Source organism: Hypanus sabinus, chromosome 22 (genome assembly GCF_030144855.1).
Source record: "Hypanus sabinus isolate sHypSab1 chromosome 22, sHypSab1.hap1, whole genome shotgun sequence".
Taxonomy (NCBI): Eukaryota; Metazoa; Chordata; class Chondrichthyes; order Myliobatiformes; family Dasyatidae; genus Hypanus; species Hypanus sabinus.
In genome coordinates, this window is record NC_082727.1 from 60,699,395 (window position 1) to 60,712,054 (window position 12,660).

General features: G+C 39.5%; 1 protein-coding gene across 5 annotated transcripts in view; it reads right to left on the bottom strand.

Annotated features, from left to right (window-relative positions):
• afap1l2 (actin filament associated protein 1-like 2) overlaps nt 1–12,660 on the bottom strand; it is a 267,324-nt gene that overhangs the window by 59,367 nt on the left and 195,297 nt on the right. For all 5 annotated transcript variants that reach the window (XM_059947906.1, XM_059947907.1, XM_059947908.1 and 2 more), the window contains 2 exons: nt 5,931–6,021; nt 3,510–3,715 (listed from right to left, as the gene is read on the bottom strand). In XM_059947906.1, the coding sequence (XP_059803889.1) occupies nt 3,510–3,715; nt 5,931–6,021 (297 nt within the window). The remainder of the gene's footprint in view (nt 1–3,509; nt 3,716–5,930; nt 6,022–12,660) is intronic.

Genomic DNA, 12,660 nt, shown 5'->3' on the forward strand with positions numbered 1-12,660 from the left:
AAAGTTCTATTCAATTCATCCTACATTTCATTGAATGGTAAGCATGGTATTTCTCCTACAATAATTATCATGCTTTAATAATCTTATGAGTGCAAAGTTCTGTGCCATGATGAGTGCTTCCTCAGAGAAACAACAAGGAGTATTTGGAAACAAGAATGGAACATAATTGGGAAATCACTGATTAGAATACTTCATGCATTCTTATGTTAGCAGAAGCACCATTCTCTTCCATGGCTAAAAGCACATGAAGCAACCACAACGTCACTACTTCACAGGCAGAAAATCCCATCATAAGTGTAATGTGGCACTACCTAATGAATCTCCAGCAAGTAATGCCTTTCCCATTCACATTCTGTTTATTGTTATATAAACAGGCACAACCTCAACTTGGAGGGATGTCTTTTTAGAACAGAGATGAGGAGGAAATTCTTTAGCCAAAGGGTGGTGAGTCTGTGGAATTCTTTGCCACAGGCAGCTGAGGAGGCCAGGTCATTGGGTGTATTTTAGATGGTGGTTGATAGATTTTTGATAAGTTAAGGCGTGAAAGGTTATAGGGAAAAGGCAGGAGAATGGCGTTGAGAGGGAAATGAATCAGCCATGATCAAATGGGGAGCAGATTTGATGGGCCAAATGGCCTAATTCTGCTCCTATGTCTTATGGTATTTTATACACTGGGGTACAATGGAATTTGAAATTCCTTGTTTGTGTGATTTCACAAAATGACATCAGAATCAGGTTTATTATCACCAGCATGTGTTGTAAAATTTGTTAACTTAGCAGCAGCAGTTTGTAATACACGATAATATAGAAAGAAAAAAATAAACAAGTAGATCAATTACAGTAAATATAAATCTGTATGTATATTAAATAGATTTTAAAAAGTGCAAAACAGAAATAATATATATAAAAAAGTGAGTTAGTGTTCATGGGTTCAACGTCCATTCAGAAAACTGATGGCAGAGGGGAAGAAGCTGTTCCTGAATCACCACTCCTTGAAGATGCCTTGGATACTACGGAGGCTAATACTTAAGATGGAGCTGATTAATTTTGCAACTTTCTGTATATTCCTTTGATCCTGTGTAGTAGCCGCCCCCATCCCCACCCCCAATACCAGGCAGTGATGCAGCCTGTCAGAAGGTTCGCCATGCTACACCTATGGAAGTTTTACGAGTGTCTTAGGTGACAAACCAAATCTCTTCAAACTCCTAGTGAAGTGTAGCCACTGCCTTGCCTTCTTTATAGCTGCATCGATATGTTGGGACCAGGTTACGTCCTCGGATATATTAGCAACCAGGAATTTGAAATTGCTCATTCTCTCCATCTCTGATCTCACTATGAGGATTGGCTCATGTTCTCTCACCTTACCCTTCCTGAAGTCCACAATCAGTACTTTCATATTACTGACATTGAGTGCAAGGTTGTTGCTGTGACACCACTCAACTAGCTGGTATATCTTGTTCCCCTCTCCATCTCAGATTCTACCAACAATGGTTGTAACATCAGCAAACTTAGTAATCAGTAAATTGAGCTATACCGTGTCACACAGTCATGGTTATAAAGGGAGTAGAGCAGTGGTCTAAGCATACACCCCTGCGATGTGCCAGTGTTGATCGTCAGTGAGGAGGAGATATTATTACCAATCTGCACAGATTGTGATCTTCCAGTTAAGAAGTCAAAGATCCAATTGCGGGAGGTACATAGGCTCAGGTTCTGTAGCTTCTCAATCTGGACTGTGGAAATGATGGTGTTAAACACTAAGCTATAGTCAACAAACAGCATGCTGACATAGGTGTTTGTATTGTCCATGTGAAGAACCATTAAGATTGTGTCTGCTGTAGACCTATAGTGGTGATAGGGAAATTGTAGTGGGTCCAGGTAATTCCTGAGACAGGAGTTCATTCTAGCTATGACCAACCTCTCAAAGCATTTCATCACCGTAGATGTGAGTGCTACTGAGTGATAGTCATTAAGGCAGCTCACATGACTCTTCTTAGGCACTGGTATAATTGGTGCCTTTTTGAAGCAGATGGGACTATTCTTTTGGTCAACCTAACATCTGAAGCCAGAAAACTTCCAGAGTTCTCTGGAATTCTATAACTCATTCCTACAGTCCTGATTGAAAAGCTACAGAACCTGGGTCTCTGTACCTCCCTCTGCACCTGGATCCTCAACTTCCTAACTGGAAGACCATCATCTGTGTGGACTGGTAATACTATCTCCTCCTTGCCGACAATCAACAGCTGCCGTATTTCAGTGATGTGTGCTTATCCCACTGCTCTACTCTCTCTACACCCATGACCCGTGGCTCGGCACAGCTTAAATGCCATCTATAAATTTGATGATGATACAACCATTGTTAGCAGGATCTCAGATGGAGAGATGGAAACAAGAGGGTGTACAGGAGTGAGATATACCTGCTAAATGTGTAGTGTTGCAGCAACAACCTTGCACTCAATATCAGTAAGTCCAAAGAGCTCATTGTGGACTTCAGGATGAGGGAACACACACCAGTCTTCATAGAGGGATCAGACGTGGAGGGAGTGAGCAATTTCAAGTTCCTGGGTATCAATATCTCTGAGCATTTAACCTGGTCCCAACATACCGACGCAGCTATAAAGAAGATAAGACAGTGGTTATATTTTATTAGGAGTTTGAGAAGATTTGGTATGTCACCTAAAACACTCAAAAGCTTCTACAGACAGAGAGCATTCTACCTGGCTGCATCACTGTCTGGTATGGTGGCCTACTACACAGGATGGAAGTAAGCTGCATTGAGTTGTAAACTAAGTCAGCTCCATCGTGGACACTGGCCTCGGTAGTATCCAAGACATGTTCAAGGAGCGGTGCCTCAAAAAGGCAGTGTCCATCATTAAGGACCTCCACCACCCAGGATATGTCCCCTTCTCATTGTTAGTGTCAGGAAGGAAGTATAGAAGCCCGACAGCGCACACAGTAATTCAGCAACAGCTTCTTTCCCTCCACCATACGATTTCTGAATGGACACTGAACATTGAACCCATGTACACTACCTCACTAGTTTTTTATTTCTGCTTTTGCCCTACTTATTTAACTATTATATAAACACACACTAATTGTAATTCATAGTTTTTTTCTATTATTATGTACTGCATTGTACTGCTGCCACTGTTAATAAATTTCATGACATACGCTGGTGATATTAAACTTGATTCTGATTCAGATTCTGAATGATGCTCAGACTTAGAGAGCTTACTGTTCGATAGTCCCGAGTCTTATCACTGAACTAGGGGTCATTCTTAGCAGAAACGTTAACTCAGTTAAACAAGTTAATAAGAGAAACGTGGCATGAAATTGTTATTCCCCATAACAAGCAACAGATTTTTTTATTAATAACTGAAGTTCCATTTTCCCTCTTAGTAAGATTTATTTCATTGCTGGAGTTGCCACGTAATTTTGAATGTTGATATTAAAATGTCTTTGATATATCAAACAACAATACTTTGCCACTATTATCTATACTACATATTTACCAGAAGCTTGCATTCCTTGATGACGCACAGTTGTTTGGCCCACTGTCCCAGCCATTTCTTTCGCCAGAGGAAAGCACAAATCCGGGCATCTTTCATCAGCTCAATGGAAGCTTCTGGAGAAGGCCACTGATGGGTCATTGATTTCCCTTTGGTATTCTCTTCCTCATCATAGGATTCATAGGAGCTACTAACCGCTTCAGCCTCATCTGTAGTAAATAAAGCAAGGATATTTTTAACAAAGTTACTTCTGCTGTAATGAGCTTTTCAGGTCTGTGCGGGGCGCTGGAGAGTGGTGGGCTTTGAGGTTTTTAGAGCACCTGAAATGGTTAATTGTTGTTTAATAAAAGTCATTAATCGTTCAGAGTTCCTTGAGTTTTCCTCAAGTGACTTTCCTCAAGTCTCCTCATGCTTTCTATTTAAGCCTGTTAAGTTTTTCTTGATAGGCTTAGGCACTCCCATGTTACCGGTATTACTTAAGCAAATGCCCAATTAGCATTAATTACAGGGTCCTAGTTTTTGAGAATATTACTTTTTGTGGTGTCCCTCAGCTGAGCCACAGATGTTCTTTTGGAATTATTATGAATCAACTCTAGTTACCGCCTTTACATCAGAGTTTGTCTTTCCTCCGCATATTGTGACAGCAAGCATAGCATGACATGTTGAACACTGGACAAGCATAGCAGGTCAGGCAACATCTTTGGAAAGAGATGGACTGTCAATGCTTCAGGTCAAGACCCTTCATTTGGTTTGAAAGATAGAAGCCAGTATAACTTCATTTTTGGGTTAGCCCTTTTAACAGGCAATGACACTGCTTAGAAGTGCACTGTTCCCTATGCCTCATGATGTTTAACACTTCTGGAAGGGTACTGGGTATTGGTTGGAGAGATCTTTCCCAACATCCCCTTGTCTACAAGATTAATACATTTTACACATTTAATTCATCCTTTAGTTGTGTCAATAGTTTAATTAACCAAACCTATTCTGCTGGCTTCAACTTCATATTTATAATACAGACAACATCAGGTTGATTAATACACACCAGTGAACAAGTCTTGAAAACAAAGGTACTTGAGAATGATAGAGAGAAATTGTGAACTGACTTCTCTCCTAACCATGTAAGTGGTTACCAAATTGCATTGCAAGTGGGTTGCCAGATGTTAAGAGGCTAAAAGGTTCCAGGGGAGAGATCCTATTCTAACATGTTCTCACACGTGGCTACTGACTCTGTGGTTACATAAGGGCTGGCCCCTGCTTCACCTGTAAATTGCAGAGCACTCATGACTACAGCAGAATTAAGCCATTTGGCTCATGAGTCTGTCCCACAATTCAATCATGGGTTTGTTTCATCCCCATTCTCCTGCTTTCACTTCATAACATCCTTATTAATTAAGAACTTGTCAACCTCTGCCTTAACTTGGCATTGACAGCATTCTGTGAGAATGAATTCTACAGATTCATTGCTTTCCAGATCAGAAAGATGCCTCCTCTTTTCAATTTTTAAAGTACTTGCTTTTATTCTGAGGCTGTGCCCTCTGATCCCAGACTCTCCTATTCATGAAAAATTCCTCTTCACCTCCACTCTATCCAGGCCTTTAAGTATCTGACAGATTTCAATAAGCTCTCCCTCCCCAGATGAGGTTCTAGAAAATATCTTAAAACAAGGTAATTCTACTTTCCCACTTGTGGTTGAAGCCACAATCCTGCCTCAGGCCTAAAATTTGCCCCAAATCTCCCATTTGATGGCAGGTCCCTGATTTGACTGTTGCTCATCTGGCACTAGCAGTCCTTCCCACAACTTCATCCCCTGGCCCCCTCCTCCCACTGCTTATCAACGGGGAATTGTTCTATTCTAAACAAAGGCAGCAAGGATCCAGCCATGTGCCACATCTTTCAGATCCCGGCCCAACAAATTATGCGTGTTACACTGAATTCAAAGGGCCATGCAGTTATCCCTAATAGGGTAAATTAACTTTCAGGTTTTGATAAGAAATTCTTTAGTTCATAGTTAGTAAATAGACTAAATTCTACAGCTACATGGTAGCATAGTGGTTAACACAGCGGTTTATAGTACCAGCGACCGGGGTTCAATTCCTGCCCCTGCCTGGGGTTTCATTCTCCCCATGACTGCTTGGATTTCCTCTCATGGTCCAAAGATGTATCAGTTGGTAGGTTAATTGGTCACTGGAAATTGTCCTGTGATTAGGTAAATCCTAGGTTAGGATTAATTCCTGGGATTGCTGGGCAGCATGGCTCAAAGGGCCAAGGTGCCTATTAAATGTTGTATCCAAATAAATACAATAACTAAAGCTGTTGCTAAATACTTTTAAGATGAAAAGGGTTAATAACGTATAGGTTCATGGCCAGAAAGTAGCAGGGTTTCAATGGAACAAAATGGACGTTGAATATTTTGCTGAGACATACCAATATTAACAGTGTCATACGGTTCAGCCTCCTCATAGTGTCCTTCAACAGGATCAGCTCTGCCCAAAGGGAATGGCTCTCTCTCTGCTACCTGCAGTACAAAGTAGACAAATCAGTAAATGCTGAATTACACTGGGTTTACTTGAATTCTCCAAGATTCCCTATTACCATGGATGTGCTAGATCAGTGATGGCCAACCTGTGGCACATTGGATGATTAGAAGTGGCGCATTGCACCCCGGTGATAATAATTAAAAAGTAAGCCTTCTCATGCAAAAAGTATTAACCAAAAACCGATTTGTAGAAAATAAAATCTGTAACAGGAATTCAAGTCACTTAGAGCTAAAAATGGGTTTTACTGAGAATAAATCTAAAACTTAGCAATTATTTTTAGCAATTTTATTATTTTGTGCACATCCTTTGGTGAATGTTATCTTCATTCATATTATTCTCTTTCAAATTAAAAAAAATGTTCAATGAGTCAAACTAGGAAAGAAGAACTTCGGTACTGCAGTCGTTCCATAACCGTTCAATACACGTTTGATGCTTGTTTGATCCTGAGGTGCCAGGCGTCTGCACCAGCGGTGCGTCGCAGGTTTTTGCCAGTCAGTTTACAACTGACACTCGTGCGCTACCGAGTTGTGCTTTGTTCAACCTCAGTTTTGTACCTTTTCGAAAATTAAGACTTGTTTTTACATTCAGTTACCCATCACAGTGCAAAAGAAAATGAGCAAAAGCAGAAAGTGATCGTAAGCGTGAATTCAATGAACAGTGGAAAAATTAGTTCTTAATTATAGCGGGTCTGTCAGGAAAACCGTTGTGCACTGTTTGTCAAAACACTTTCTCACATAATAGACATGATCTTAATAGACACTATAAGACACAACATCAGACCGAAATAGAAGGAAAACTGAAGCTAGTGCTTGGGTTTGAGTTATGGAAAGAATATGAGATTAAGAAAAAGGAAGAAATCAAAAGAAGACAAAATATATTTGTTAAAAGAAGTTGTGGAAGTTTGGTGATGACAGAAGCGCCCAACGAAATTGCTTTAGCGTAGGCCAAAAAATGAAAGTCTTTCTCTGATGGAGAAGAAATTGTTAAGCCTTGTCTCCAAATATTTGCAAGATGTCTTGGTGATAAAAATATCAAAAGGAAAGTAGACAAAGTAAGCAAACAGTTACGAGATGCACCAAACAACTCTGTCATGATGTATCAGAGCAACTGAAAGACCTTGTCCATGCTTGTACTTTCTTTTCTTTAGCTTTGGACGAATCTGCTGACATATGTGATGTAGCCCAGTTAAGCATTTTTATAAGAGGAATTGATGATAATTTTAGTGCTTTTGAAGAACTTATCGGTCTTGAGTCGCTTCATGGAAAAACAACAAGATCTGACATATTTGACAAAGTAAAATCATGTCTAGAAAATCTACAACTAGATTCCAGTCAACTCATCAGTGTTTGTACTGACGGAGCGCCGTCAATGATAGGTAAAGCCGCTGGGACTACAACTTTGCTTGAAAACCTTTTAGTTCGTCCCCTACTAAAATATCACTGCATTATACAACAAGAGTCACTGTGTGGAAAAACTTTAAATTTGCAGCATGTTATGTTACTGGTTGTGAAATGCGTGAATAAAATTAGTGCAAGAGGGTTAAACAGATGAGAATTCAGCGAATATTGTGAAATGTTAGATTTGGAATATGGCGATCTCGTCCTTCATTGCGAGGTGCACCGGCTTTCTAGAGGACAGGTTCTGAGTAGATTTTGGAAACTGAAAGCTACTGTTCATAATTGTCTAGAAGAGAAAAATGAGCTGCCTGAGGAAAGAGCCCTTTTACGTGATAACAATTGGCTATTTGATTTAGCATTTTTAGTTGATGTTACCAGCCATCTCAATGATCTAAATTTGAAACTCCAGAGCAAGAACATACTGTTTCCTAGCTTAGTAAATGATATCAATACATTCAAGATGAAGTTAAAACTGTTCACCTCTCAGTTAGAAAATGAGGACTTGAGCCAGTTTCCACACTTAAAAGAGCAGAGTGAATGTGCTGAAGATAATGACAATTTTACAAAATATATTGAAAAAATCAGGTTATTGCAAGAGACATTTGAAAGTCGTTTTCATGATTCTGCTAAAGGGGAAGACCGCATACTTGCATTTATAAATCCACTTTCACTTAGTGAACAAAAAATCATGAAGATGCCTAGTAGCATACAATTGGAACTTATTGACTTGAAAACAAATTCATTATTGAAAATGAAATTTGATGAGCTTCCCTCAGTCCCAAATGCTTCTGACAATGATTAATTTCTGGCAATCAGAACTAAGAAAATTTGCCCAGAGTTATATCTGTCATTTCGGAACAACGTACAGATGTGAACAAGCATTTTCAGCCAAGAAATTGATTAAAAACAAAATGAGGTCGCAATTGACTGATGCAAATTTGAAGAATCCTCTGCTGCTCTCAGTAACTAATTTAACTCCAAACATTAAAAGCTTGGCAAAATCAAAATAGACTCAAAAGTCTCATTAAGGTAAGTAATTTTTATCTTATTTTTATATTAAATCAATATATCATGTAAAAATGTTAAATATGTCCATATTAACATATCTTTACAAGAATTGAATGGGGGTAAAAGAGTTCTATGGCACATCTGAACTCGTGCGTGAATTGACACATGGAATGTAAAATGTTGGTCACCCCTCTGCTAGATCAAGGGTTCCCAACCTTTTCTATGCCATGGACCAATACCATTGAGCAAGGGGTCCATGGATCCCAGGTTGGGAATCCCTGTGCTAGATATTGACTGTTTAGTTAAAATGGTAATTCACTCAATCATCCCATAACAGACAGGAGACAAAAAGAAACAGAAGATGCAGAAGGAAAGTTGTAATTGGAAATGTTGGTCACCAGGTTCATCAGTAACTGTGAAGAGAGAAGATATACTATGGCATGTTTGCTCAGTGGGAAAAAAATGGGCAAATGTAGACCGCAGCCCAACCACAAGATTTATCTTTGAGATCACTATTTGGATAATCTCTGCTTAAAGTCACATATGAATTTACTTACCATTATATTTACCATTGTATTACACTGTATTTCTGACAAACCTGAAGTTATTGTTATATGACCACAACAAATTGTGGAATGATAAGAACAAAAGAACAAAAGTCCCTAAACACCTGAAAATATTTTTCATCTGTACAATTTATAATCTGATCCTCTGCCCTTTAAAGTTAATCTGGAATACATTGAAAACACAGCTGCTCTCTCCGGCCCTCAGTCCGGCTAACATTAGAGAAAATCCTAACTGGTTACAAATCAGCTGCCACCAAGTTTGACATGTGCTTCACCTACAGTGTCTCTTGGCTTTTTTTCTGGCTGTTTACTAACAAAAGGCAGATCTATCAAAAGCATCCGTTATTGAAGGTAATTAAACTCCCAACTCCCAGTGGACAGAATACAGTGTCTGAATCAGACTCAGGTTTATTATCACTCTCATATGTCCTGAAATTTGTTGTTATGTGGCAACAGTACATTACAATTCATTATAATTAAAATTGTAAAATACAGTATGAAGTATAGAGATTAAAAAAGTTGAACTAAATAAGTTGTGCAAAAAGAGAAAAGAACGTAGTGAGGCAGTGTTCGTGGGTACAATGACCATTCAGAAATCAGATGGCAGAGGGGGAGAAGCTGTTCCTGAATCACTGAGTGTTAGTACAGGTTCCTGTACCTCCTTCCTGATGGTAGTAATGAGAAGGGCATGTCCTGGATGACGGGGGTTCTTAATGATGGATGCATCTTTTGAGGTATTGCTCTTTGAAGGTGTCCTGGATGCTGGGGAGGCAAGTGCCCATGATGGAGCTGACTGAGTTTACAACTTTCTACAGCTTATTTGGATCATGTGCAGTGACACCCATATACCAGACCATGATGCAGCCAGTTATAATGCTCTCCATGGTACATCTGTAGAAATTTGAGAGTCTGATTGGTGACATACCAGATTTCCTGAAATCTCTAATGAAACACAGCCACCGGCATGCCTTCTTTGTATTGCATTGATATGTTGGGCCCAGGATAGACTGTCAGAGATGTTGCCAACCAGGAACTTAAAATTGCTCACCCTTTCCACTGTTGATCACTTGATGAAGGCTGGTGTGTGTTCCCTCGACTGAAGTCCAAAACTCATACGTAAAATATGATCACACTATACTACATTGCTTCCCATAAAAAAAACCATCATCCCATTTAAACACATTCAATCATACCTTTGGCCAATATGAATTCACACACATAAATTTTTGTCCGGAAACATATACAATTATAAATATTAGTGTATTCAGTTTCTTATTTTGCTTGACAACATTGATGTGCTTAATATGTCTAAACCAAGGGTTCCCAACCTGGGTCCATGGACCCCTCAGTTAATGGTAAGGGTCTACAGCATAAAAAAGATCAGGACCCCTTGTCTAAAGCATCCACAGAAAGTTCTGATAATCACAGTGGATCACTTCTGCATATAAGATTCATATACACTGATCTCACATCCCACACTACAATATCATTTCAGTTTTATGATGCAAACTATAAATGTCTTCCATACATTAACTTTAAGGTTGAACAAGTTAGGTCTTTATTCTTTGGAGCGTAGAAGGTTGAGGGGGGACTTGATAGAATTATTTAAAATTATGAGGGTGATAGATAGAGTTGATGTGGATAGGCTTTTTCCACTGAGAGTAGGGGAGATTCAAACAAGAGGACATGAGTTGAGAGTTAAGGGGCAAATGTTTAGGGGTAACACGAGGGGGAATTTCTTTACTCAGAGAGTGGTAGCTGTGTGGGATGAGCTTCCAGTAGAAGTGGTAGAGGCAGGTTTGATTTTGTCATTTAAAAAAAAATTGTATAGGTATATGGACAGGAGAGGAATGGAGGGTTATGGGCTGAGTGCAGGTCAGTGGGACTTGGTGAGAGTAAGCGTTCGGGACGGGCTAGAAGGGTTGAGATGGCCTGTTTCCGTGCTGTATTTGTCATATGGTTATATGGTTAAAATTAATAGTTGATACTTAGATATTTTCTAATCTTTAGTGTTACATACTCGTGACACATGACAGTGGTACCCTTGTCACGTGACTGGGGTTGAAGCTATACTGGACTTGAGGTAATGGTCTTGTGATGGTGGAGTGATGTCATTTTCCCGCCAGTAGAGATCATGTGACAGGTTTTTTTTACAGGGTATAAAAGGAGGACCCCTCCCTGTGAGGAGGGGCAGTTCGTGGCTGGATTTGCCATGTTGACTTCATGCCACTGCGTGATTTAATGTGATGACGCAGTTTAGTTGAAGGATGAAGTTTTATCTAATGCCTAAAGTTTAAAAGGTCATTGCCAGCAGTTTCTTTACAATACTGCTAGTTGAGAATCAGTGGAGAGTGAAGATCGGAGTTCGGGAGTTAAAGATCGAGGAGAATCGATTTTCAACGGTGAAGCGGATTCGACCTTGTTTGGTCCTTATTCGGAAGGAATTTGTTGACTGTTCTCGTGTTAATCTCTGCGGGATAGCAGAAAAGATTGAGGACAGTGTGATAAAGGAAAGGTCAGTGCCTTTAAGCCGTAACGTTTCGTAAATTCTTCGTGGGAAAAGTTCGACTTCGGGGATAGAAGCAAAATGACGTGAAAGAGAATTTAAATCATCTTAAAAAGTCTCTCCTTTAAATGGACTGTGAACATTTTGAACTTTTGGCAATAGTACTTTAAAGAACTGTTTTTGCAACATCGCTTTAAGAACTGTTTAAGCTGTCGCACAGCAGCTGGTTTCCGGTTAAGTTAGTGTTTGTTTACTTTTGGGGGGTTTGCTTACAGTGTTTAATGAACGTGTTATTTGTTGTATAAACCCTTGCCTAACTCGTATGTTTATTGTTGCCTGAATATGTAACATTAGCATTACACTTAATGCAAAGAAATAATAAACAAATTAGTTCAATGCTTTTGACACATTGTACTTGGTACAATATTAGATGCATTAAACTAATTTGGTTGTTGGTTAAGATGCTCCAATACTGTGCCTTTGCTTTAACTCTGTCTTGCATCTGACCTACGGATTAGATTCCTGTGGTTACCTCAAGTACTCTCTTTCCTGCTGAAGTTATCCCCGGATTTCACTCCCTCCACTGTCTCTGATGTTCTCAATTCTTCCATGAATGTTTTCAGTCACTTATGCCACATTCCAATGACAGTATACTGGCCTACATCAGTAAATCCTTGACAATCATAAACTGTCTCATGGAATCTTTGGAGCCATTAAACACTCACACTGTGATGCATAACTTCCTTAAAGATCAGACTTTTCAAGAATTCTGTAAATAACAAAAGCTATTTAGCCACTCAGATTTTCTTCAAAAATCTTATCTGATTCATCTGCTGTAGGGCAATGTTGTGTGTGTGTGTGTGTGTGTGTGTGTGTGTGTGTGTGTGTGTGTGTGTGTGTGTGTGTGTGTGTGTGTGTGTACACATCACAAAGGAACTTAAACTGCACACAAAAGGTTGTCACCCTCCACCTCGTTGGCATGTTAAGCATATTTCACAGTTGTACACATTGTTATCTCTGGGCAAAAAATTGCATGGCACAAGATTTTTGTGCAGGCTGGTCATTACAAATTAGAGGGAACATTGCTGCAGAGGGGCACCATGGCAGTGTCGTGGTTACAGCTTGGGGAGGTGGAGTTCA